General features: G+C 43.6%; 1 protein-coding gene across 3 annotated transcripts in view; it reads right to left on the bottom strand.

Moving 5' to 3' along the window:
* Window positions 1-26639, bottom strand: part of DCC (DCC netrin 1 receptor) — a gene marked incomplete at its 5' end in the record, with an annotated part of 927493 nt that overhangs the window by 420744 nt on the left and 480110 nt on the right. For all 3 annotated transcript variants that reach the window (XM_083575505.1, XM_083575506.1, XM_083575507.1), the window contains 2 exons: window positions 15824-15960; window positions 16291-16441. In XM_083575505.1, the coding sequence (XP_083431631.1) occupies window positions 15824-15960; window positions 16291-16441 (288 nt within the window). The remainder of the gene's footprint in view (window positions 1-15823; window positions 15961-16290; window positions 16442-26639) is intronic.

Below are 26639 nucleotides of genomic sequence, written 5' to 3'. Positions count from 1 at the left end.
GGGGGCCCTGGGGGCCCAGGCACCCACAAAAATTCTGGGTGCTCAGCACCCACAGCATAGGCTCTGATGTGACTTCCGGTACAACCTGAAAGTTGCATCAGCGTTCTCGCAAGGCCTCTGGCATGATTTCTGAGGCCCCACAAGGCCTTGGAGATCACGTCCAAGGCCCTGCTAGGCCTCAGAAGCGCTGTTGCGGTGTGCTGATTAGCTTGCCGTCATGACGTCATAATATCACATGACATCACAGGCACCATTGTGCACTCATAACCTGGGGCCCAATTTGGCGCCCCTGCCTCTGAATCTGTCAGATGGTTCAAATGGAGGTACCAAGGTTGGGTTGGGACTTTTGGCAGCTGGCCCACATTGGTTGGAAAGAAATATTGCAACCAAAGTCCTCATGCATAACATAACTGCTCATTTGCTTTTTTTTTTTTAAATAGACTTTGGAAAGTTAAAAATGGAAGGTACATGTTTTCTTCTCTTATACATGCAAGTTGGGAGAAAATACATTCATGGTTAATAAGTGGTCTACAGTCATGGTTTAACAGGCTATATTGAAATAAATCATTGCCTATAAACCCTATGCTGAGTGTGACTAATGCTCCTACAATATACTTATAAGGGAAGACTGTGTGTTTGTGTTCAAACCTTCATAAGTATTTTTAATTGCTTATGCCTGGGTAAAATAATAGAACTGCAGACATGAAAGGACCAGAGACTCCAGACTTGCCACTTCTGTAAGCATTGCTTTGGGGAAAAGGAATTGAAAATTAACTATCATCATGCCAGTACAAAAAACTATGGCTACACTTCATAGGATCATAGAGTTGTACAGTTGGAAGGGACCACAAGGGTCATTTAGTCCAACCCACTTCAATACAGGAATCTTTTGCCCAATGCCGGGCTCAAAACTACTAGCCTGAGATTAAGAGTCTCATGCTCCGTTGGCTGAGCTATCTCAGGTTGGAATACTGTATCTAATCCTGACCACCACACATCCAAAGGGACATTGTTAAGGTCTACAGGGAGAGGCTGTTTAGTAGAGATGTTGCAATAAATTAATCTAGGGAATCTTGCAGATGTGAGCTCTGCTGAATGATTACTCAGAAGAAGGATTGGGATGTGCAAATCCATCAATGTTAGTTTTCTCATTTTTCCAATCCTTAATTCATTTTGCCACACTTCTGAACAAGTTTGTTTTAAACAGCATGTATATGGTCATTAAGAAATTCAGCATAATAAAAATCAACCATAAAACAAGTGTTACAGAATGTGAGATTCACCATTACCATGTGAGACTATGTCCCCAAGGTATTATTCAAGGATAAGATGGCAGGGGTGGGGGTGGGGAGATGAAAAGAATTCACTTCACCCAAATGCATCCCTCCAAAATGAACTCTGCAGGTAGGCACATTCCATTGCCTTGGTGATTGACATATCCAGAAAAAGGAACTCTTGCAAAAATTGTGGTGTGCGTGTCTACCAAAGCACACATTTCTATAGGCTGTTCTATAGGCTGCCTAATATACACATTTTTGAAAGCATCTGTCCTAATATACTTTATGTGTGTGTCCTTTTCACTAATGCAAAAGTCTGTGTATGTTCGTATGTTTCCCATGCACAGATTAGATACCAGACTGAACAGACAACATGCTGTTACTCTCAGCAGGAGATTTTACATATTTTACATACATATTATGTATTCATTTCCTTCTGTAACTCTAACATGAATTCAATATCAAATACACTTGCATAATATGCAGAATTCCTCCTGAAAGGAATGGTACTTCAACAAACACCCATCATTCTCAGGGGGGATTGCAGCATTGATTTCAACATGTATAGTGGCAGGACACCAGTGTGCAATGCACAAGAGAGTGAGAATCTGGCAGCGCATGAATAATAGAGTGTACATAAGAAGCTGTGGGTTAAAGAGCCTAGGACTTGCCAATCAGAAGCTTGGTGGCTCGAATCCCCGCAATGGAGTGACCTCCCACTGCTTGGTCCCAGCTCCTGCCAACCTAGCAATTCGAAAGCACGTCAAAGTGCAAGTAGATAAATAGGTACCACTCCGGTGGGAAGGTAAACGGCATTTCCGTGTGCTGCTCTGGTTCGCCAGAAGCGGCTTAGTCATGCTGGCCACGTGACCCGGAAGCTGTACGCTGGCTCCCTCGGCCAATAAAGCGAGATGAGCGCCGCAACCCCAGAGTCGGTCACGACTGGACCTAATGGTCAGGGGTCCCTTTACCTTTACTAAGAACATCAGAAGAGCCTGCTGGATCAGGCCAATGGCTCAGCATCCTGTTCTCACAACCAGATGCCTGTGGGAAACCCACCAGCAGGATCTGAGCACAATGGCAGTCCCCATTTTTGGTTCCAGCACCTGCTGTTCAGAAGCGTTTCTGCCTCTAGCTGTACCCCCTGCTCTGATACACACATTGGTCCTGGCAGGTGAGTCCATCGGCTCTGGAATCATGGCTTTCCAGATTCCTCCTCCATCCCCAGCATCTTCCAGTCATCTTGCTTCCACAAGATTGCTACTTCCCTTCAGTTGGCCAATCTCTGCTTAAGCATCCTTTGCCTAAATTCGTCATATATACAGAAGCAGTATGCTTCCGACATTAGGTAAAAGGTAAAGGTAAAGGACCCCTGGACAGTTAAGTCCAGTCAAAGGCAACTATGGGGTTGCAGCGCTCATCTTGCTTTCAGGCCGAGGAAGCCAGCATTTGTCCACAGACAACTTTCCGGGTCATGTGGCCAGCAGGACTAAACCGCTTCTGGTGCAACGGGACACCATGACGGAAACCAGGGTGCACGGAAACACTGCTTGCCTTCCTGCCACAGCAGTACCTATTTATCTACTTGCACTGGCGTGCTTTCAAACTGCTAGGGTGGCAGGAGATGGGACAGAGCAACAGGAGCCAGTGGCGTAGCGTGGGTTGTCAGCACCCGGGGCAAGGCAAGTAATTTGCGCCCCCTAACCCGTGGATTTGCGCCCCCTAACCCATGGATTTGCCCTAACCCCAGATGTTGTGCCCGGTGCGGCCGGCCCCCCCTGCACCCCCCACGCTACGCCACTGACAGGAGCTCACTCTGTTGTGGGGATTCGAACCGCCGACCTTCCGATTGGCAAGCCCAAGAGGCTCAGTGGTTTAGAACACAGCGCCACGCATGTCCCACATTAAAGCCCTTCCCATCACCCTAGAATCCTGTCCATGCTGTCTAGGAAATAACAGACATATTTTGTGACTGCCTTTGCAGAAAATAACATTCAGATACTGGTGTTTGTACAAATACAAATATTTCAGCACATAAAGTGTACATGTACCCAGAGACTTAAATAACCAACAGGCCAGATTCAGTAGTTTTCTACTTACATGTTAAGTTCAGCATGCATAGGCAAACTGGGCTGGTAGATATGATTTGAGACCAGGGGCAGATCCTGAGTAAACACACTTTTATATATCCATGCAAAAAGCATATGCAAAAGAATGCAAGAATAGCATTGACTGCAGGAAGGAGTCTATGCTCAATCTTTTTCTTTTTATGACATAGCTATAGCACAAAATTATAAAGCAACAATGTAAAATTATAATGATGTGGAATATCACTAAATTATCACCCATTTATGTATGCTGATGCTTATGAGTTTACGTTGCGTGGATTAATTTGTGCATCTGATCAGGGCAGAGGAAAAAGAAGGCGAATCTAAAAGTCACTGGTTGTCTGTCATTTTGAATTTACACTCATTTGCTTAATCTCATTATACAGATGCACAATGCTAAGCCCACTTGGGTGGTTTGGCGATTTTAATACTCTCTTTCAGCCATAGCCCAGTGTTTGCCTCTGCTAGGACACGTGGCCTCTGTTAACCCAGCTCACTTGTCAGATAAATCCTTGCTGTGCTGCACTCCACTGTATTTTAATAAATCAAGCCTGAACCAATTCTCCCAGGATGTTTTGAGAACCAGCAAATAGGTGGAGGAGACCCCACCATGACCTGATCTCCGACTGCCTAGTGAATTTCAGTACAGTCTGAGTGCTCCAGAGGGGATTGATGGGCTACCATAGGCAAGAACTACAAATTATTCTTGTGTTCCTCTCTCAGCATGGGGTGAATTCATCAGAAAACTTTCTGACATGTTGTGTGAGAATTCAGTGGGTAACAAAAGGGCTTGAGAATGAGAAGTAACAATGAAGTGGGAGGTTCGTTCGTAGCTGAGATACTCAGCTAGGTGGAAGTAAGAGGACTTCTTAAGCTCCATTTAGAGAGATATACTAGACAGTAGACAGAGGTGCACAACAGCCACAAGGTTCAGTCTGAGCCCCGATTTAATGCTTATGAAATCTGCCTGCCTCAGCCTGAGGCACTTCATATACTTGATTGATTCAACTTGATTATTTAATTTCTATACTGCATAATATATTAAAAGTATCTCCAAGCAGTGTACAGTAAACTGAAGCAGCAACGGACAATTTAAACAAAGTATTTCAAAAATACACAGTAACATATAAAAATGTTACATTAACACAAAGTTACATACACACACACACACACACACACACACACACAGTGGTACCTCAGGTTACATACGCTTCAGGTTACATATGCTTCAGGTTACAGACTCCGCTAACCCAGAAATAGTACCTCGGGTTAAGAACTTTGCTTCAGGATGAGAATAGAAATCGTGCTCTGGCGGCGCAGCAGGAGGCCCCAGGTTAAGAACAGTTTCAGGTTAAGAACGGACCACTGGAACGAATTAAGTACTTAACCCGAGCTACCCCTATGTCTGTCTGTCTCTCTCTCTCTCTCTCTCTCTCGTGTATATATATATATGTGCATATATCTATCATCTATCATCTATCATCTATCTATATCTATCTATCATCTATCATCTATCATCTATCATCTATCATCTATCATCTATCTATTATCTTTTTATCTATCTATCTATCATCTATCTATCTATATCTATATATATATCTCAGTATCATTTTAGGGGCTTCTCTCCCCCAATCCCAATTCAGTGTTAGCAAAAAAATAAATAATTGTCATTGCATTTGAATAGCAATGCCCGTCAACTTTTTTTGGGGGGTGGGCTCAAATATTTTATTGGGGGGAGGCAAAGGGACCTCAGTCCCTAGGAGTTGGCTCCCATGCAGGGTTGCGTATAATAGCTGCATGTTTTTCCCTCATGTGACCCCATCTTTCTCATGTGGTTTTCTACATTCTTGTATTACCATGGAACCTCAAGAACAAAAGCTTAAAGCCACACACTTCTTTGTTTAAAATGTCAGTAAGCTGATTACGCTAGACTTTTTTGTTAAGAAGCAGGTCTAAATCAAATCACCACCAGAGTCAATATTCCTCCAGGCTGAAGGTAAAGAAGAATGGCTCGCCTAAGGCCAACAAATGGGATCACAGCTGAGATTTGCATCAGGGACTTCCCCGCTGACAGCTGGTGTTTTTAAGAAATCTCCAGATCTTAATTTCGCTGTTGGCACTGACTATAACCATCTTCTTAGGTCTTACATAGTGTTTGCTTCTACCGCCCATCAGCTGATGGGCAGTTAGAAGCCCACCTAGGGCAAGGAGAGGAACAATTGGAAGCCCACTTCAAGCTCCAGAGGTGATGAACTGGCAGGATGATGGGGAGGAGGAAGAGGATCCTGATGATGGGTGTAGCCAGGACTGGGACACACCAGGGCAAGAAGAGGATGGGGAAGGAAGTCCTCACAGGGTGACAGAGGATGGTGAGGGGATAGGGGGTCAGTGTGCAGGAACCGGAACAACAGGACCCATCTCCAGAGCCAGAGGGGCCTTTGTCTCCATGAACATGGCAGGCTGAGAGGTTTAGGGAGCAGTGGGGGGTATGCTCTAGGTGGCTGAGACAGGCAAGGGCCCACAGACCAGCTCCCTAGCTGGCCAGGTGGAGCTTGCTAGCTCTGGGAGGAGGCGAGTGATTCCTCAGCTGGAGTAGGCTCAAAACAGGTGAGGGTCACTGGCCTCATCCAGCCCAGATGCTGCAACCAACATGCAAGGTATAAAAGGGAAGCAGGTGCTGTATCTGCTCAACTGCGTACATTGGTTGGAACTTGGTGTGGATGCTCCTGGACCTCTGGACTTTGTTTCGGGTTTGACTCTGAACTGTATTTCCTGGCCTTTGGACTTTGCTTGCGTGGATTGAGCCCTGGTCTTTGAACTTTGGACTTGACATGCAGTCATACCTCAGAAGTCGAAAGCAATCTCAAAATGTTCGGAAAGCAAGGCACGGCTTCTGATTGGCTGCAGGAAGCTCATGCAGCCAATTAGAAGCCACAGGTGTTATGTACTGAAGTTCTCACCCTGGGCCAGCAGGGGGATACTATAGATAGTTATGCAAATAAGGGATCGAAAGTGACGTTCAGTGATTGGATAGTTTTAGGAAATTGTTACAGTTACATTGTACTGGGGCTCTATATAAGCAGGCTGACTGAACCCTTCAGTTCAGTTCTGTCCTGGCCTGTGAATAAACAAAAGCTGTTTGAAGAATCGCTGTGTCGTCTGATATGTTCACCCACAACTTAACAGCGGAAGTCATGTCGGACATTTGGGTTCCAAAGAACATTCGCAAACTGGAACACTCACTTCTGGGTTTGCAGCATTCGGGAGCCAAAACATTCGAGTCAGAAGGCATTCATCAACCAAGGTATGATTATACTGACTTGCTGCTGGGTGGCCCAGGGGTTTAGGAAACCAGATGATTTCTTTGAAGCCCTGTCCACACCTGATATCAGGTATGCTGTCAGGTGTAGGACGAGTGGGCAATCCCTAAAATGACACTGTGGATTCCTCACCCCTGCATTATGCTATCTTTAATCAGTAAATTTATCTGTACTTGTCTCTGCACAGTTGGACGTTTGCTGCACATTATGACAAAGCTGTCATTTTGCTGAAAACAAGGATTATATGAGAACAACCACTCCAATTGCTTAATTAATGACATTACTGTTATTTGAATGTATTTTAAATGCATTTTCTGTTCTCAGATGTCCTGTTTGTTATCCTGTTGGAGAAAGGGTGGCGATATAAATGTGGTAAATATCTTGTTTACATAAAACAATAGTAGATTTGCTCCTTTAACTCACTGCTGCTATTTTGTAGATGAACCTTTTGTGCTTCCTGTGTTTGTGCTCTGAAAGTCTAGACAGCTTGTGAAGTAGCAGTGTGCAAAAAAATAAAAAAAAGGGTACAGAAAGCACTTTTCTATGATAAGAGTCTCTGAAAGAAGGCTTGACATGGTGGGTGGACAACATGATTGCAAACCTTCCTGTGCAGCTCAAGAGAAAAATATTCCCCATTTGCTTATTTTTCGTACAAGTAGAAGTGGATGAGAGCTGTGCCATCAGCAACATTGTTTGGCTGCTAGTTTTCATTTGCAGCATCAGTGGAAATTTTCAGGTGATTCAAGAAATTACACAGCTACATCCAGCACATGGGTGAACCAGAGGGGGAAAGGGTTCTGAAGCAATAAGCACAGTCACTGAGAGACTAAAAACTTCCATGAAACAAAGCAAAGCAAAACATTCAAAAACAAGAAGCTGCCTTGTATTGAATCAGCCCATCAGTCCATTTGCTCAGTACAGTGGTACCTCGGGTTACATACGCTTCAGGTTACAGACTCCGCTAACCCAGAAATAGTGCTTCAGGTTAAGAACTTTGCTTCAGGATAAGAACAGAAATCGTGCTTCGGCAGCGCAGCAGCAGCAGGAGGCCCCATTAGCTAAAGTGGTGCTTCAGGTTAAGAACAGTTTCAGGTTTAGAACGGACCTCCGGAACGATTTAAGTACTTAACCCGAGGTACCACTGTACTGTCTATGCTGACTGGCAGAAACTCCCTGGAGTCTTTCCCAGCCCTATGCAGGATAGAAACTGGAACCTTTTGCAGACGTAGAATTCAATGACAGTTTCCTCACTTTGCCAAACGCTGAGAAGATTGCCAGTAAAAGCAGCATGAGGCAGCACCACTGTGTGTGATTCACAAGGATTCCCATCCACCTGTCTTCTACTTGCAAGCTGCCACAGAGGAAGACCTCTTTGCTTCTGGGCATGCCCATCCCCAGAAAGGTGCCCTCAAGGGACTGAAGGCCTTCGTCTGAAAAGGGTTCACCACCACCCAGTGGTGTAGCATGGTTTGCTGGTGCCCGGGGTGGGGTGCAGATGGTATACAGAGCCTGCTGCAACAGTCCAGCTCTTGCTACTGATATCACTGTAGTGACGCCAACCGTGCACCACTTTGCAAGGCTGGAATCCCAGCCTCATAAAGTGGTGCAGGACTGGCAGGGCAGCATGAGCAGCAAACACACACCGAAAATTGTGCCTATGCTACACCCCAGCCACTACCATTTTAGACCTAGGAACTGGGAGGCCACTAATCCCTGGCTCTAGCCACTAAGCTTCTTTGAAGAGGAGACTACAACACTGCCTTTTAAACAAAGAAGAGAGTATCAAATATAATGGTTATAAATCACCCACTCCCCACTTCCATCTCATTTTTCATGATGCTGCCAAGCTGACAACTTCTAGTAAAATATATTTTATTGCAACAGACAGTGCGTGGTAATTGTTACGAGCATGAGCCACACTCCTGGTGAAATGATGAATTTTGCTGTAAACAGAATCTGTTCTATGTAATTGTTAGCAAAATGTCCGATCCATTTAAGAGCTAATTATAACTACCCGTTTTAAGACCAGTCTGGGCAAAACTCTTCTGAGTGCAGGGAGGATGCACAGGATGGGGTCTGAAGGCTCACAATTTATCACAAGTTTCATTAAGGTCCTTGAAGTGTGATTAAATAAAATTAATATGGAAGATTATTTCCAATATCCTTCAAGAGGGGTTCCCCTCCCCCTTTGCATTTTACTAAGCATTCCCAAGCTTATCTGCTAGTAACTAGTTTAATGATTTTCAAATGGTGTTCCTAGGTGTACTTGAGGTTCTACAGAAAGAAATGTACTGGGAATTACTCACTGAGAGGATCACTCATGGTTCACGAGGTCCCTTAGAAGCAGAACTCATGGTTCTAACCCTCTGGTTCTCTACCCCCCTGACAATGAACAGACCACACACTTAAGTAAGGTTAAAATACTTTACTTACAAAATCAAAAGTTCTGATTCATGTGTTGTTCCATGCAACCGCAAGGAGAACACAAGTGGAATACTCCTGGGTACAAAATACAGAAAGGTGGTTTCAAGCAAGCAGTCTGAGGTTGGAGCAAGCTCAGGCAAGTCCTTCCTTGTTGATTACATGGTGCAAAGAGAGTGAGAGAAGAGAAGGAGGAGGTGAGATGGTGTGGTCTGAGTCTAGGAATAGACCTCTCTGATCTTAACCCCTTCATGCATTAACTAGCACTCATTCATAGTTACGGCTGACTGCAATTTCCCACTAAAAGAACAGCTAGGTGGCAATGGTCAGATGAAAGTGTGGCTGGGGTTGCTGAAAAAGTTAACTTTGAGAAGATACATAAAGGGAGTAGGGAGTAGCATGCCAAAGAGGGAGAGGAATGTGGCTCAAAGTCCCAAAGCCCATGATTACCAATCATCTTGGTGTGCCAACTCCCATCAACTCCTCTCAGCGTCTGGCGTTGTAGTGAGGACTATGTTGGGCACTCCAGCTCTAAAGGAGCCAGATAAACCAACTGCAAGAAGCAAGTTGACACTTTCAAGTTCAGAAACTCGGGATTTAAGCCTCAAATTAGGGCAAGCATACACCCTAATATCAACTATTCATACAGAAGCTTCTTTCTCAAAAGAACTCTCTTTGTCAGTGTTGAACAGTTGCTAAATGGCACAGCAACGAGAAAATAACATGCACTATTTTGTTTATAGACACTTGTTTCTGAAATGAAAAGATGACTTGAATATTTAAACTGATATTTAACAACTCCTTAATGGTCATACATTTTAAATTCAATGAATAGTAACATTGACTGGGAAGAGTCAAACAAAAGGAGAGGTCTTTGTTTAGCGATAGTCACATGCATCAAACTGCAGTGAGAACAAGGGATAATTTGCAACCGTCTTCTACATCCATGCTTGTTTGTATGCTATTTTTATCATTGACTGGGACTAAAAAGAAATGGGAAAACAGAAAGAAAAACATTTCTTTCTTTCTTTTACATTTTAATAGCTTCACTGTACAACACTACCAATTTTAAATTCTCTTTTCAAGTAGAGGACTGTCTGCTGACAGCTGTTCAAATAGAAGACTATTCTTCTATAAGGCAAGGAACATGGCTATCCTAACAGGAACCCGTGATAAGCAACCGGTAAGGTCCTAGGCACAGGAACCTTGAAGACTTTCACAGTCCTGACAAAACTTGATAGATAGGTCTCTAGATATAGATGTGAGTGCTACACTACACAATTGCAAAACATCATGCACATTCCATCATTAACCAGCTTGTAAGACCAAATAAAAAGAAAGTGTTTTGCAAAACAACTTGTTTTGCTTCTCTCTCTCTCTCTCTCTCTCTCTCAAAAAATAATTTTGTCATTATGAAATAATTGAAACCCATGAAACATTAATGCACCAAAAGTCAGAGAGTTCAAAGCCTCCATCATGCATAATTTCCATAACATTGCATTGTGGCTTAATAAAAGGATATTGTTGTGCACACATCAAATCTCTTCTAATCCAAATAAGGGCTTTCTGTTCACTAATGAAAACATTTTTATGCATAAGGTTTAAAGCCCAAATGCTAAATAAGCATTACAGTGATATTGGGCTCCTGTTTGAGCAAGCATTATCTGCGTGGTTCCTTAAATCTTTTGGAATCACCCAAAGATAACTCAGCATTGTTCAGTAATTAAAAACAAACCACCTCTCTAAATGCAGTGTTTGTACAATTCTGATTCCACGAAAAACTGACACACTGGCAAACTCAACTCTTTGATCCCAGACCCAAGACATTTCCCCCTCCCCTCACAACTCTGTCAAATAGCATGCTTACTGGCTAATGAATCATTTGCAGGAAGAAAGAGAGGTTTTCACAAGGATGAAAGCAGGGGCAAAGTGGTATGCTTTGCTGCTCAGCAGGTGGCACGGAAAACAACAGTGCTTCCAATTTTTTCCCTGAGTACTGTTATTTCTGTGTGGTAACCGCTGGCATCAAAATGTTGCATCACAACCGTGCTGTGCATGATGCCTGGATACGGACCCAGAGACAAAATCAGTCAAGGCTATTCCTCCTGACAGTGGCAGTAAATATATGCACCCTGGTCCACTAATATATGTGCTAAAGCAGGTTTTTGTGGGGACAGCTGTGGTGAAGGCAGATGCATGTCATCTGGAATACCAGGAGATGAAGTCTGGGAATTGGATGAATAATTAAAATTTTCATTTTCAGAAGCATAAGTTGCATGCCCAGGGAGGACTCCCCTGCTGAGTGCCTGAGGGCCCTGTTCCTACCTCTCTCCACCTGACCTAGGGCGGGGCTTGACTGGCCTCATAAGAACTGCTGCGGCGGCTGCTGCCCAGCAAGGACTTGGGTCTTTTGGGGAAAGTTTTGTTGGGAGTTTTTGCTGCTGTTAGTGATATTACTGATATTAACTTTTTGTATCTTTATTTTTATGTGGAAACTGTTCAGTTTGGTTTTGTAGTTTTCAGTGTGTCTTATTTATTTTTACGACTACTTTGCTATGTTTGTACAGTGGTACCTCAGGTACACGGCGTTTCCGTGTGCTGCGCTGGTGCTGGCTCGCCAGAGAAGCTTCGTCACGCTGGCCACGTGACCCGGAAGTGTCTCCGGACAGCGCTGGCCCCCGGCCTCTTAAGTGAGATGGGCGCACAACCCTAGAGTCGGACACGACTGGCCCGTACGGGCAGGGGTACCTTTGCCTCAGGTTAAGTACTTAATTCATTCCGGAGGTCAGTACTTAACCTGAAACTGTTCTTAACCTGAAGCACCACTTTAGCTAATGGGGCCTCCTGCTGCCGCCGCACCGCAGGAGCCCGATTTCTGTTCTTATCTTGAAGCAAAGTTCTTAACCTGAAGCACTATTTTTGGCTTAGTGGAGTGTGTAACCTGAAGCGTATGTAACCTGAAGCATATGTAACCCGAGGTACCACTATAATTATGTAAATCTTTTCATATTGTAAGCCTCCTTGAGCATTGTTTTAACTGTGGAAAGGCGGCATACTTATAAAATGATGATGATGATGATGATGTTTGCACAGATGAAATGCATGTGGAAAATACACACCTTGCACAGTTGCAAAAAAAAAATGGAGCAAGCTGTTGCTGCACCATGTTGGTGTCAACAAACGAAAGGGCAATAAACCCACAAACAACAGCAACCCACAGGCCTTATGCCAAGTTAGACTACTGGTCCATCTAATTCTGTATTGTCCACATCATGAGTGGGGAAACCTTGGTCTTCTTGATGTTGCTGAACTACAGCTTCCATCATGGCCAATGGCTACTGATGATGGAAATTGTTCAGCAACATCAGGAGGCCCAAGGGTTCCTCACACCTGGTCTACAATGATGGGCAGGGGTCTCCTGGGTTTCAGCTCTAGTACCTAGAGATGTGAGTGATAGAACCTGGGACCTGTTGCATCTTGCCACAAAGCCATGACCCTTTCCTTTTCAGGTAAGCATTAGTAACCTGGGAAGAGAAACAAGAGAAATCTGCTGAACTCTTAGAAATCTGCTGAACATTTAGATTATGTGTCAAGAAGCAGTTAGGGAATAACCATAAAGCTTGGGAAGCAGGACCAACCCCAAGGTACTTTGGTGCCTGGGGTTCAGGACAAGGTTTTGCCCCCTGCCATTCCATGCACAGAATCCAACCAAACTAGCAGCTGAATCTTAGTTCAATACTGGCTATGATGAACTTTTCATAGAAGAATAGAGGCCTTCCATGGACTATTTTTCAAAAATACTATAGTCAAATGAAATCGTGGGCAGGATTCGAGCTAAAAGCAGCAGCAGCAGCATAAAAACGATAAAATAATTGTAAAAGAGGAACTTTGTGTAATAGATAAAGATATAAAGCAGTAGAAAAGGTTTGAGTAAAAACGCTGCGGGGAGTGGGGGTGGGTGGGAAGTCAATTTATGGATGTAACTATTTGATATGAAGATTATTGTGAAAATGTTTGGAAAATTTAATAAAAAATTATATTACCAAAAACTCCCCCAACAACAACCAGGCTGTGGGATGACATCCTTGACAGTAGCTGAAAGCAGCAGGCTTGCTTAGGAGGTGTAGAGCAAGCCAGCCTAGGGGACTTGTGGGAAATGATGGAGAACTGCTGCCCCACCCACCTGCTGCCTGAAGCAGCTGTCTCACTTTGCCTAATGCTAGGGATGGCTATGCCAGGAAACGAAGCAGCACATCAGCATAGAACAATCCTAGGATGCAGACTAATGTGCAAGTTATAAGCCTCAGCAAGCAATCAGCAGTTAGAGGGAAGGGCAAGAAATATGAACCCTAACAAGCCAGGAAGTTGCTAGATGGTGATCATGGACAAACATTGGGAAGCCGAGGGGCTAATGTTAAAGTTAGCAAGTATACAAGCATGGGGCCTAACTATAAGCACTGATAAGCCAGGAAACATTCAGATGGGGAGGAAGGATAAGTACCAGCAAGCTAGTCAGATGTTAGATTAAGAGGAAGGATAAGAGCTAGCAAGTCAAGAAAGCACTTAGATGAGAAGGGAAGAAAAGCACCAGCATGGCAGTAAGCATTCAGATAAGACACAGAGATAAGCAAGAGCAACAAGTCAGGCAGCACTTTGAATGAGGAACAATAGACACACATGAAAGGATCGTGTGAACTAACACACACACACATATACACCAATATGCCATCTACCCATTCTGAAAACACTATCCCTACCCTGAATCCATGCAATGGGGCCTTTCTGGCGAGCCAGAAATATCCACAGATGCAGGGATATGCTAGGATTTGAGCTGATATGCAATCGGACCACACAGGTTCAGAAAAATCAGCCCGTGTGTTATGTACTGAGTTGAATAGGATCTAAAATGCAGCAGTCTGATTGGTCCTAGAACAATAGGATCCAAAATGCAGCAGTATGATTGGTCCACAGGAGCCACCCAATCCAGCTCCAGATGGAAGTGAATCCTACAGGAGAATCCCAGAATTAGCCAATCATGTGCAGCCCATTGTGTAAATAATGTATATAAAGCAGATATTGTGGGGGAACTTCCATTCCTCCTCACCACTATGAGCTGAATAAAGAGCATGAAATCCACTCTCGACTCCAAGTATATTTCACCATGCAAACGTTATGTTTCTGCTTAGGGATGAATGGTATCCTGTTGAGTGTATAATGGCACATTTTGGCAAATCGTGTCCTCCTCCCAGATAGCACGCGTTGCGGTGAGATCATCAAGACTGCCCTCACTGCTGTTGTGGGTGGGAGCAATTGGATAGCCACAACAACCTGATTGGTGGTCCCTCGGTTGCTGGGGTACTTCTGGCCGCCAATGGGATCGTTTCATGCATTAACTGAGGGACCTGTATATACTGCTGCACGTTGCGTTGAGCTTCCTCTTTTCGCCTCGTGCATCGGATCACCCGCCCAGTCTCCCTATATTTAGGGTTCATTATGACCTTGCTATGCCGCCATGAGTTGTCTGATTTGGGGACAGGGGCCCGGTAGGAATTTTCCCATTTGGCTGATTGGCTGGCACCACTTGGGTTTCTCCTGCCGCATAGCAGATCATCACAACTATGTAAGGTTTGGCAGGTAGGCATTGGTTCAATGTGGTGTGGAGGAGATGTTGTCACACCTACCCCTCCAATGCGCAAAGGGTATTCTGTTAAAGGAATCCAGGGGCTCGCCTTGCTTTTGTCCAATCCCCATCCAGGGGTGAGGGCCACACCAGAGCCCCTGGGAGCATTTGGGGTGAGCTTGAGTCTGAACCTGGTCCAATGCTTCCCCATGATGTTTTCCCTCACTGACCTCTGCTGGAGTCCAGTCGTCAGTGCTGCCCTGCTAAGGTCAGGTGCAGCTAGCCATTCTGAAGGAAATCAGCCCTGAGTGCTCACTGGAAAGATAGATCCTGAAGGTGAGGCTCCAATACTTTGGCCACCTCATGAGAAGAGAAGACTCCTTGGAAAAGACCCTGATGTTGGGAAAGACTGAGGGCACGAGGAGAAGGGGACGACAGAGGATGAGATGGCTGGACAGTGTTCTCGAAGCTACCAACATGAGTTTGACCAAACTGCGGGAGGCAGTGGAAGACAGGAGTGCCTGGTATGCTCTGGTCCATGGGGTCACAAAGAGTTGGACATGACTAAACAACAATAAAGGAACCCAACAAGCTCAACATAATGATGAAGAAAGCAAACACAGGAAAATCATCTTAACCACAGAGCTAAAAAAAATCACCCAACCACAGAGACAGTATTTGGAATTCAATTTGAGAATAAACACAATTGAATGTTTTTCATGGCATTGTAGGCATGTGAAGATGTCTTTCAACCTGACTGAGATTCAGAAAGAAAACTCAAATAATAACAAAGAAATCTGAGGGTGTTCCAGTTAATTTGCAAACCAGTCATTGTGATATAGCAAACAAGTAACAGGTTTTTGTTTTTTCACTTATCAGATTAGCCCTTGAAAGTATAAATTGTATTAAAGGTGGGGAGAAGATACAGTATAAGCCAGCATTTTTATGCCAGTGACGTAGTCTGGATACTTGGTGTGAGCCTCCACAATAAATATCTATCTGGAAGTGCAGCGAATCCTTCTTCAGATGCAAAGGACTTTTTCAGGCCACAAAAGATATAGAATTCTCTGTACTCACCCAAAACAGATAGCTCAGCTGAAGCACTGCTGTTCTCCTCCCTGTAGGTGACCACACAAGTATACGTCCCAGAATCATCATCTGTTGCATTAGATATCAGTAAGTTGCTCCCAGCCAGCAATGAATACTTTTTGGATCTGGAATATTGGCAAGAAAACTTGGTTTAAAATAAGGGAACGGGTAGGATGGTTTTGTTAGTTCTAGAAGGTTTACATCCCCACCCTCTCCCGGTAGCTCACACCAATTTAAAAAGAAATTATACAATATCATAAGCATGAATGATCAATTATATTCAGTGGGAGGGCTGTTCACTCCTTCCCATATGTAGGGGTCCAGCAGACTTATAATTTTCTCTCCTTTCAGCAATGGTGTTCCCACATGAGACAAAGCAGCTGATCCAAAAGCGAGCAGCAGAATTCTAGATTTGCTCTTCCCAATGCATTGTTGTAAACTGAGGAACTAGGTACCTGAATGGGATTGTTTCATCTCCTCGCAGCCACGTAAACGTTGGGGCTGGATAGCCAGAGACACAGCATTCCAGCACAGCGTCTTTCCCTTCGACAACTACCACATTTGACGGTCTCTGCAGGAAAAATTGTTGCCTGTGCAACCCGGGATCTACAAAAGGAAAAGGAATGGTTATTACTTAATAATCACACCATTTGTCTTAGGAGCAGCGGGGAGGTGTATTTAAATATTCTCAGTGGGAAATCTTCCGTTTCACTGCAAGAGAGAAAATTCACACACGCGCGTACACACACACACACACACACACACACACTATAGAATAAAGGAGCAGAAAGACAGCAGAAAATGAAATACAGGATAAACATTTGAATCCAGAAAAGTGAACAGCGATTTACATACTAAATGAAAGCATAACTCTACAGAGTTTGACTCAGAAATAAGTCATACTGAGTTTAATGCAACTTACTACCAGGCACTGGTGTAGTGGTAAATTTTAAAATACAAGTGCATCATGACATTCCCCCATAGGGGAATCCAGAAATGCAGGCTTCTGTAGAAATAAATGCTATGAAAAATTGTGACACTTTCATGGAGTCCTAGCATACGATAAACTTCCCAGCAGCATGGCTCCAGTCCCACGTATAGTTTCCTGGGAGTAAGCTTCATTGAGCTCAGTGATGCTTACCTCCGAATGTATGGATTAAACTTGCAAAACAAACTGAGCTTTAGCAAAAGATGTCCTGCCCACTGAAATGTAACCTTAAGCCTTTAATTAGAAATGCACACGAGCTTGCAAAGATTGCTATGACTTAAACTCTTAGAGTTTATTTTCTTGCCAGAGCAAGGAGACTCATCAGTAACCCCGGTGCTCCAACTGATGACATCACCACATCCTGCATTCCCTTGTCCAGCTGCTCCAGGTAAGTGGGTGCAGGATTGCAGCCTGATTCTAGGCTGAATAGGCAAATCCAGCAACTAAAGCTTTTGATGATTAATGAAGGGTTAATTTTAATTGGTGAGGTTGAGAGTTAATGGCATACTTGTGCATTTTGCAAAGCTGTGTTTTGGTTCTGGTGTGTTCCTCCAATAGGGAATGAAAAATAAAATAATAAATATGATATTTCCTTTTTAACCATGAGTGCTAGTTGCCTCACAGTAGTTCCAGTTCCTAAAAAACAAATAAATAAATGAGGTTTGGTGAAATGCATATTTTTAGGGGGGGAGGGGAAATTTTCCAAAAACCTTCTATGGCTATGCAACTCAATATTTTTCAGTTGGTTGACAGCCCTGATACTGAACACAGATCGGAGTTTAGAAAGTATAGTTCAGGGATGGCTCTTGCTCATAATAGAGATCTGTAGCAGTGTGCTGTACTGGCAAAGCCACAGCACAGATTAAGAAATGTAATGTTAAGTGTGTTCACACCTTGCAGAGAAGAGGGGAATCCCTGAAAAACCACCATATATACTGGAAAGCAGAACACCGGATCTGGTACAGACTGGGAATTAGAAGTCATTTCAGATCCAAAGTGAGGCACTTAAGAAGCTCCCCCACCCTACTTATTTTTAGTTAACATCTGAACAGATATGTTATGAGAACCAAACTTTATTTTGTTATCTCCCCATTGAACACACACATACACACACACGATTTAGCAGTAACCTAACTCTGTGGTTCTATCCCCCATTTTCTTCAAATTTTCAAAAGTAGGCAAGCAATCATTCTAGACCCAGTAGTCACTACCATATTTTCTGTGAAGAAGTTAGTTCAAAACAAAAGCATCTCAACCCCAGATGTATATCAGATCGCCCCTCCTGATTAACATAATGTGCTCTGTCATTATCATTAAAACTTTCCTGTTCCCTACATTGCCGATTGCCTAAATGAATGTACTTGCTATGCAAAAAACAAAATGAAACACTGAGAAAGGGGACAGAGAAGTAAAGCATCAACCCACAATTCTTTAATTAAATCAAGGATAGGCTTTACATCAGTATAATAAAACACTAGAAGGATTTGGAAGGTTTTTTTAATGTGCAATCAAATTGAAGTATAATAACAGGAGCCCTTTTTGTGTTCGTTGAAAGGAGGAATTGTCTACTATTGTGTGAGAGGGCTGGGATATTTTATGGAATTTGGCTGTAACTACTCCAGATAAATGGATGATGCTTCACAAGGGAGACTGATTTGTCACTGCTCGCTTTGAGTCACACTGCACAGAACCATGAAAGTTGAAGGAGTCATTCAGAACAATTTATTTTGCTAGAGAATTGCACAACCTTCTTTGTGGCCCCGAATTACTTCCTGTTGGAGTGCACCAGGCAGTTTTGTTTAGCTGAAGGCAAACTACCATGCCACAATTGCAATTTCCACTGAAACATAATCAACAAATACAATGCATTAGGCTGGTGCAAATTTGATTCCATTGTTTTGCAAAGCAGCACTTCATCCTAGCAACCTAGCGAGGTTCCATTAATATGACACTGATGAGACAGAATGCCTCATACTCCCCATTCCTAAATGTGATTAAAACGGAAAAGCCACCATCTCCTGAATACTCCTGCATAAAGCCCAAAGCTCTCTAGTGCAGATCACTATGTGCAACAGGTTACAACTGGAACTTAGTAACTTGCTCCTCAGTGCCTTTGCAGTTTGCTCAGTTTCTACAAAGATGTGAAACCCCAGTGCCACCCTCCTGATTTGCAGATAGCTGCTGGTGGTTTGAGAAGCCACAGGGTGAACAGGGTGACTCCACCTGATCACCATTTCTGTACAGAACAGAGGGGATGGGTAGGATTGTGACATATTAATTACAGTAGGCTGGAGGCAGGATGCTAGCAAGTATAAAAGGGCCTTTGGGAAAGGATTCAACTCTGTCTCGCAAACAGCCTGATTCTTTGCTCCTAGACCAATAAAACAGAAAAGTCCCTGCCATCAATTCCAGACCCTCGAAGTGCTTCTATTTTCCAGGGACAGCCCTAGATTTACAGAAGCCATCCCGGTTTCTGATTTGATCCCGAAATGTTCTGCTTTTCCATAGGATGTCTCTATTTTCATCGGATAAATGTTGGAGGATATGGAATAGGACATCCCCAGGGCATTTTTTCCCCAGTCAGAATTTGATGGAACTCAGTTCCGGTACCTCTCAGGTGGGCGCCATTGCCATTACAGTGGCACTTCAGGTTAAGTACTTAATTTGTTCCAGAGGTCCGTACTTAACCTGAAACTGTTCTTAACCTGAAGCACCACTTTAGCTAATGGGGCCTCCTGCTGCTGCCGCGCCACGAGAGTACGATTTCTGTTCTCATCCTGAAGCAAAGTTCTTAACCTGAGGTACTATTTTTGGGTTAGTGGAGTCTGTAACCTGAAGCGTATGTAACCTGAAGCGTCTGTAACCTGAGGTACCACTGTACAAGAGAACAAGGGAAGTGTTCATGGTGAGTTCTGGCACCTCTTTTTAGAATAATAACACTGGACATCCCTATTTTCACTGGGGAAATGTTGGAAGGTATGGAATAGGACATCCTCGGGGCTCTTTTTCAGCTGAAACTCACCAAAGCTCAGTTCCAGCACCTCTCAGGCAAGCACCATTGCCATTATAAGAGAACAAGGAGGGCATTCATGGTGAGCTCTGGCACCTCTTTTTCTAGAATAATAGCACTGGACACCCCTATTTTCACTGGAGAAATGTTGGATGGTATGCATTTCCAAATCTACAACAGGCAAAAAGCACTAGCAAGGCAGGAGGGGTGGAGGCAGGTAGGCTGAGGCAAGACCAGTGATGTTATTTTAAAAGGCACAACACAGAGATGAGTGAGTTCCCTCCTGCCTCTCTTGGGTTGGCTGGAGAATACGACAAGCTCTTTATTTCTTTAAAGTATCTTCACCCTGATCTATTGACAAAAAGCCTCCCAGGATGATTCATATTTGTTAATTTGTAAAAAAAAAAAAGGAAAATGGAAAAAAAGATGAAGATTTGTGTGCATCTTTAAAAACCAAAAGGCAAAACAAGACTTTTCTTTTCTCTCTTGTCAGAATGGAAATGTCAAATTGAATGCCTGGCCATTGGGCCTTAGGGGCTGTGTTGCTAATCCAACTAGGGAAGGAAACCTACTGTAAACCACGATAGAGAAATCTGTCATTAAAGCGATACTCATCTCTCAATTTATATAATGCATTAAGGTGTATAACCACAGTGCGAGCAACCTGTCTGGAGGTCTGACTCCCTCCCCACCCTGCTCTCACGATGGAAATTCAAGCCGGGCTCCACAAAGCCAACTAAATGATGTGATAAGGAACAGGATAAAGCAATAAGCAGGTAAAAGGATAATCAAATTCATACTGTGATCTCACTCAGAGAGTGTTTTCAAAAATGCATTATCAAATTTATGGCTGTTTTAACCAGAGGCAAGACAAAAATATTAGATTAACATTTTTATTTATTTATTTATTTTTGCATTAATCCAATCAAGCATGTTGAATTCATACTCCATGAACTCTGAAGTTAATGTTCACTGGAGCAAAGTCAGGCTCCTTTTTTATTATTATTAACTGCTTGTTATTATTTTTTCCTTGTTTGTGAAGAAAAGGATACACTCTGCTCTCTGTGGCATGCAGGCTGGCCTTCCTGGCTCCAAGACAGTAGTAATACCTCTTTCAATATAATACCTCTTTCAATGCAGTAATACCTCTTTCAATATAAACACATTTCACCATACTGGATCCGAGCACTGATCTACCTGATCCCATGGTGTCAAACCTGGAAACCTGCCTCTTCAAGCTTCTTTATGTGGCCACTGGAACTTTCTGCAGGTTTCCCATCCCTGCCTATCGCCCCAGCCCACACCCCTCACTGGCCCTATTGCAGGTTTTTCCCAGACACTTGGTTCTCCGGGGAAGGTCAGAATTTATTCACCTGTGAAGGGGCTGCAGTGGGATCTCTCCCAAAGGCTGAGCCCCTCCTTGTTCTCTATAGCTTCCTTTTATAGTATGTGAAATATACTAGGAGTTGAGTGTGGATTTCATGCTCTTTTTTCAGCTCATAGTGAGGAATGGAAGTTCCCCCGAAATGTCTGCTTTATATACATTATTTACACAATGGGCCCAATGTGATTGGCTAATTCAGGGATTCTCCTGTAGGCCAATCAGGTTGCGGATTCAATTCCACCTGGAGTTGGATTGGGTGGCTCCTGCAGACCAATCAGACTGCTGCATTTTGGATCCTATTGTTGTAGGACCAATCAGACTGCTGCATTTGGATCCTATTCAACTCAGTACATAACAGTATGCGACAAACAACTTCTTATAGGCTTACTCAAGCAGGCAAAGAAAGTGGGACCATACTCATGTAGGCAAGAGAAACAGAACTTTTTAGCTTCCCCCACCTTCTGTCCTGTCTGCCGCAAACTACAACCATGTGCAGATTTCTTGCAAACGTGCAAATTTAAAAACAGACACAGTTAGCTCAGATGCGTGTCAGACTTCCCGGCATAGAAGACACCAGTTAGCTCATCTTCTTGCAACTGACTTTCTGGCATAAATGTCTTACACAGCACTTTCTGCTAGTCTCCAGAGTGTGGGCTATTGGGGGAGATGTTGCCTCAGCCCTACATTTTCTCCCAGTTGTTTTTGCATGACTCATAAGTGCCCTTGAACGCTTGATAGTGCCGCTGGATGGAAGCCAGAGAAATGTGTGTGAGCTTGTGTACAAACTAGCCCACTGCTCAAAGCACGTGTGTTTTATGCCCTGCCTGCCCACTTTGCCTCTGACCACTCACATCACTCTCTAGAGAGCCTTGGAAGGTTGCCCAGAAAATAAATAAATAATAATAATATTAATTGTATCCCGCCCATCTGACTGGTTTGCTCCAGCCACTATGGGTGGCTTCTAGCATATACAAAACATAATAAAACATTAAACATTAAAAACTCCCCTATACAGGGAATATTGTTTGAAAGGCTTCCCCTCCCATCCCATAAAGGTAATGGTCCTCTCCCAGGGATCAAAAGGAAATTTGAGATGGGAAAGCTTAGTTGAATTTGGACCACTAAAGAGAAGAGAAATAGAAAAGAATAAAGAAAGCAGACAACACTGCGAATGGACAGAAAGATTGCTATGGCCAGATAGTTGTTGAAGATGCATGTCTTTGAGCATCATAATTTTCATCAGGTCGAGTATGCCGACTGATTTCATATTTTTTCAAGTGTTCCTCACCTGTGGAGCATCACATGTTCCCTCACTGCAAGTTCTGACATAATTTCCTGCCATTCATCAAGTGTGAATGTAGTGCTAGCCTCTCAGGACCTCACTAGCACTTGCCTAACAGAATTCCTTCCCTTTGTACACTGGGTAAACACCCAAACACAGCATTATGCTTTGGTGCCTCAAGAACATGGGGAGGGAGCTGGGTAATGCCCGTGGACCAGAATCTTATCTCCACCACCTCCATAGGCCAAGCTTGCCATGTGGGTGCAAACAGCTGCCAGTTGCCTGACATTAGAATGACACCCGGTGAATCATTTTTGCCCATGTGGTCAATACATCCACATCTATTCAGGCTTTCCTTGAAGTACAACTTGGCCACATCTTGTATCAGTAAACTGTTTTACCTTGCATTTTATTTCGTATGTACTATAATGTGAGTAGCTTTGAAAAGGTGTTCACCTTTGCCTATAAACCATGGGGCTCCTTTGTTTCTGGACCAGTGATGCTGACAAGTTCTTGCCATAGGCTTGCAACTTATAAAAGAGGCAGAGCACGTGGGAGGGGAAAGGGTGGGGGGCAGAAATCATCATTTTTAACTGTTATGCTATTTTAATGAGCTTGTTTATTATACATTTTAATTATGGATGTTTTAATGAAATTGTTCTACTACGTGCTTTAATTATGGGTAGTTATATTTTTATAATTCAGTTTTGCTTGCTATTCTGCTGTTGGCTTTTGTGTGTTCGTGAACTGCCTTGGTATTTCTTCTCAAAAAGGAGGTATTATTATTATTATTATTATTATTATTATTATTAAATAGTGGAGTCTGTGCTTTGCACACGGGATGCGGGTGGCACTGTAGGTTAAACCACAGAGCCTAGGGCTTGCCGATCAGAAGGTCCGCGGTTCGAATCCCCGTGATGGGGTGAGCTCCCGTTGCTCGGTCCCTGCTCCTGCCAACCTAGCAGTTCGAAAGCACGTCAGAGTGCAAGTAGATAAATAGGTACTGCTCTGGTGGGAAGGTAAACGGAATTTCTGTGCACTGCTCTGATTTGCCAGAAGTGGCTTAGTCATGCTGGCCATATGACCTGGAAGCTGTACACCGGCTCCCTCGGCCAGTAAAGCGAGATGAGCACCACAACCCCAGAGTCGACCACAACTGGACCTAATGGTCAGGGGTCCCTTTACCTTTACCTTTACCTGCTTTGCACACAAGTTTAATTCTTGACATCTGCACATAGGACTGGGAATGTGCCCTGCCTGAATCTCTGAACAGTAGGTGCCAATCAGTGTAGACAATACTGAGTAAGATTGAGCAATGATCTGAACAGCTTCCTATATCTCTATGAATCTGAGAACACCTCAATCTGCTGGAAGGCAGAAATTGCATATAACATATGTTGTATGTTGTTTTCATTTGCTAGATTGATTCCATATGTTCCTTGCCCTTGGACCACACGGTGAAGGCCAGGTTATTAGTATTCATAATACATGAATTGAAAAAGTAACAAGCCTAGGAAGGAAGGAAAAGAGAGGCATTTGCTGCTTATCACTCAAGTGCATTGGTGGTTTTAAATATTTTAAGTCTCTTACACAGGCAAAGAATGCATAGCAAGATCTTCGCATTATTCCACGTTTAGTGTGTGTTTTGTTTTCTCCCCCATACACTGCAGAGTGGACTTGCAGCGAATAAGCAGGACTTATTCCATCAACTCCACTGAAAGGCCAGGCCCAGTAAGATATCTCTGCTTCAGCTGTCATCTGCCAGCAGGTTGAAGCAACAGAAGCGATGGAAAGGAGAGGGTCATCCAAACAGCACTGCTGAAAGACGAACTCCACTGAGTTCCTTGTGTCTTTGAACGGTTTCCATTCCAGCTGACTTTAGAACTACTATTGGTAATCAATTCCCCCCTTCCTTTCTCACCATCCTCCCATTTTATGTAATGTCTTTCAGTTTGTAAACACATAGTGTTTTAATTTATTTACATTCATTCAGTCATTCATTCATTTGTCTATTTATTTATTTCCAGTGTTTATATGCCACCCAATGACAAGTGCCCTCTGGGTGGCTCACAAGTAAATACTAAAAAAACATAAAATAGAAAAGGAAACTATAATCTCACCCAGAATAGGACTAGCAACAGAAAATGACGTCCATAAAATATATGTATAAAAAGCAGGGGGGAGAGAGAGACTGAAAATGCATGCACCTGACACCTAAAAAGTCATCAAGTGGGCACTAGAAAGACCACTCTGGGGTACCAATACTGAAAAGTTCCTCTCTCTAGTAACCCATCTCATTTGTTTCAATTTGTCCTCACTCTGTCCTGCATCCATTTGTGAAACAACTGGCAGAGGGGAAGTTCACAGCCACAAAACAATTTATATGTTTTGTTATCAAATTGTATGTGAGCTCACTGAACAGCAGGGTAAAAATGATCTAGATCAGAAGTGGTCCTCCAAATGTTGCTAAATACAGCTCCCATCAGGCCCAGCCAGCATGGCCAACTGTCATGGTTGATGGCAGTTGTAGTTCAGTAACATCTGGAAGACCAAAAGTTCCCCACACCTGCTCTAGAAGATACCATTGACAGTGCTTTGGGATTTTATGGAAATGGTAGTGATTGGATGAGCTGTCCTGATGTCACAGGCAATGTGCTGGGTAAGCAGTGTCATGGGCCTAGCCATGAATGATATCCAAGGCTTAAAACCATAGAAACCACCTGAAAAAAAGTCAACCAGTTTTGTTGATACTTAACCCAAGGTGATAGCCATGAACCTGACTCTGAGTCATCACACCCATGGACTTATTTGAACTCAAGCCTGATTTATGTGAACCACATCCTTAAGAATGATTCAGCTGGGCACACTCCTGTCTCATGGTGCATCAAGAATCCACTGAGAGACAATAAGCGTTTGCTTCCAAGGCTGGGCAGCATCCCTGCAGTGCCTCAGGTGGTGGAGATAGACCCTAAGAGGGGTAAACAAAAAGCTGCTGAGTCTGATCATTGGTCCACCTAGCTCAGCACTGTCTACACTAGTGGTCTCAAACTTGGGTCTCCAGCTGTTGCTGCACTAAACTCCCATCATTCCTGAACACTGGTCCTGCTAGCTAGGGATGCTGTAGTCCAACAATAGCTGGAGACCCAAGTTTGAGAAATACTGGTCTACACTGACTGGCAGCAGCTCCCCGGGGTTTCAGGCAGAGTCTCTCCCACCACACCTGGAGATGCTGGTGGAGATTCATGGCAGCTGTTTAACTCCTGAGCTGTGCACTCTGTAAGACCTCAGCTAAGCCATGTCTCTGGCAGAGGTGCTCAGATCTAAGGCAGGGGAAGGGAAAACAGGAGGGCAACAGAAAGTGCTGAGGGGGGTCAAAAACAATAGGAAGGGCCTCATTAAACACACACACACAGAGGCAAGCCAAGGAGTCCTGGACAAAAGATGAAATCCTGAGAAGCAAAGATAAACCAGAAGCGAGAGTGGGGCAGTATGTGGGTTTCAGATGCAAAGAGGGCTGACTTTTTTGAAACAGACAGCAAAACACCCAGCAACAGGCTCCTTGTTCTTTTTGATTGCTTTCCAAGCCCGCACATTGCAAAGTGAATCAAAGCAAACAATAAAGTCCTACATTTGTCAGGTAACCTTTTGGGCGATACCTCCGCCAACCATCGCATCAAAGCACACAGAGTTCAGTCTGCTGTGGAACCTCTGAATATCATCTCCTTCTTCAAATAGATTCAGCTCCAAATTACATGACACCCTTAAGCCTCTTGCTATGAGTCAGGCCGGTGCTTCGCATATCTTAAGCAAAGAACAGCAATCCTATCAATCTCAGATTGATCACACAGGTGCAAATTTCTTTAATCAACAGTGGACAAAACCCTCACCTGGCCACAGGCCAATGTGCTCTGTGTAGACAGAGTGAAAGTCAACTCTTTCCCGACAGCTATTCATTCTGGCTCTTATAACTCTATTATTCTTGTGAGTTCATGGAGCAATTTCATCCCAAAGTGACTCACTGCCAAAGGATGTGTGGTCATGTCTGTGTTTCTTTTTGTTCACCTATCTTGTCATTCACAGTGAATAATGCTTGTATTGGAACAAAGTTCTAGGGACGGTTGTGGAATCCTATTTAGAACT

The sequence above is a fragment of the Podarcis filfolensis genome, assembly GCF_964270895.1.
Source record: "Podarcis filfolensis genome assembly, chromosome: 11".
NCBI classification, from domain to species: domain Eukaryota; kingdom Metazoa; phylum Chordata; class Lepidosauria; order Squamata; family Lacertidae; genus Podarcis; species Podarcis filfolensis.
The sequence above is the reverse complement of the archived record's forward strand: the minus strand, read 5'-3'. Positions and strand labels throughout refer to the sequence as shown.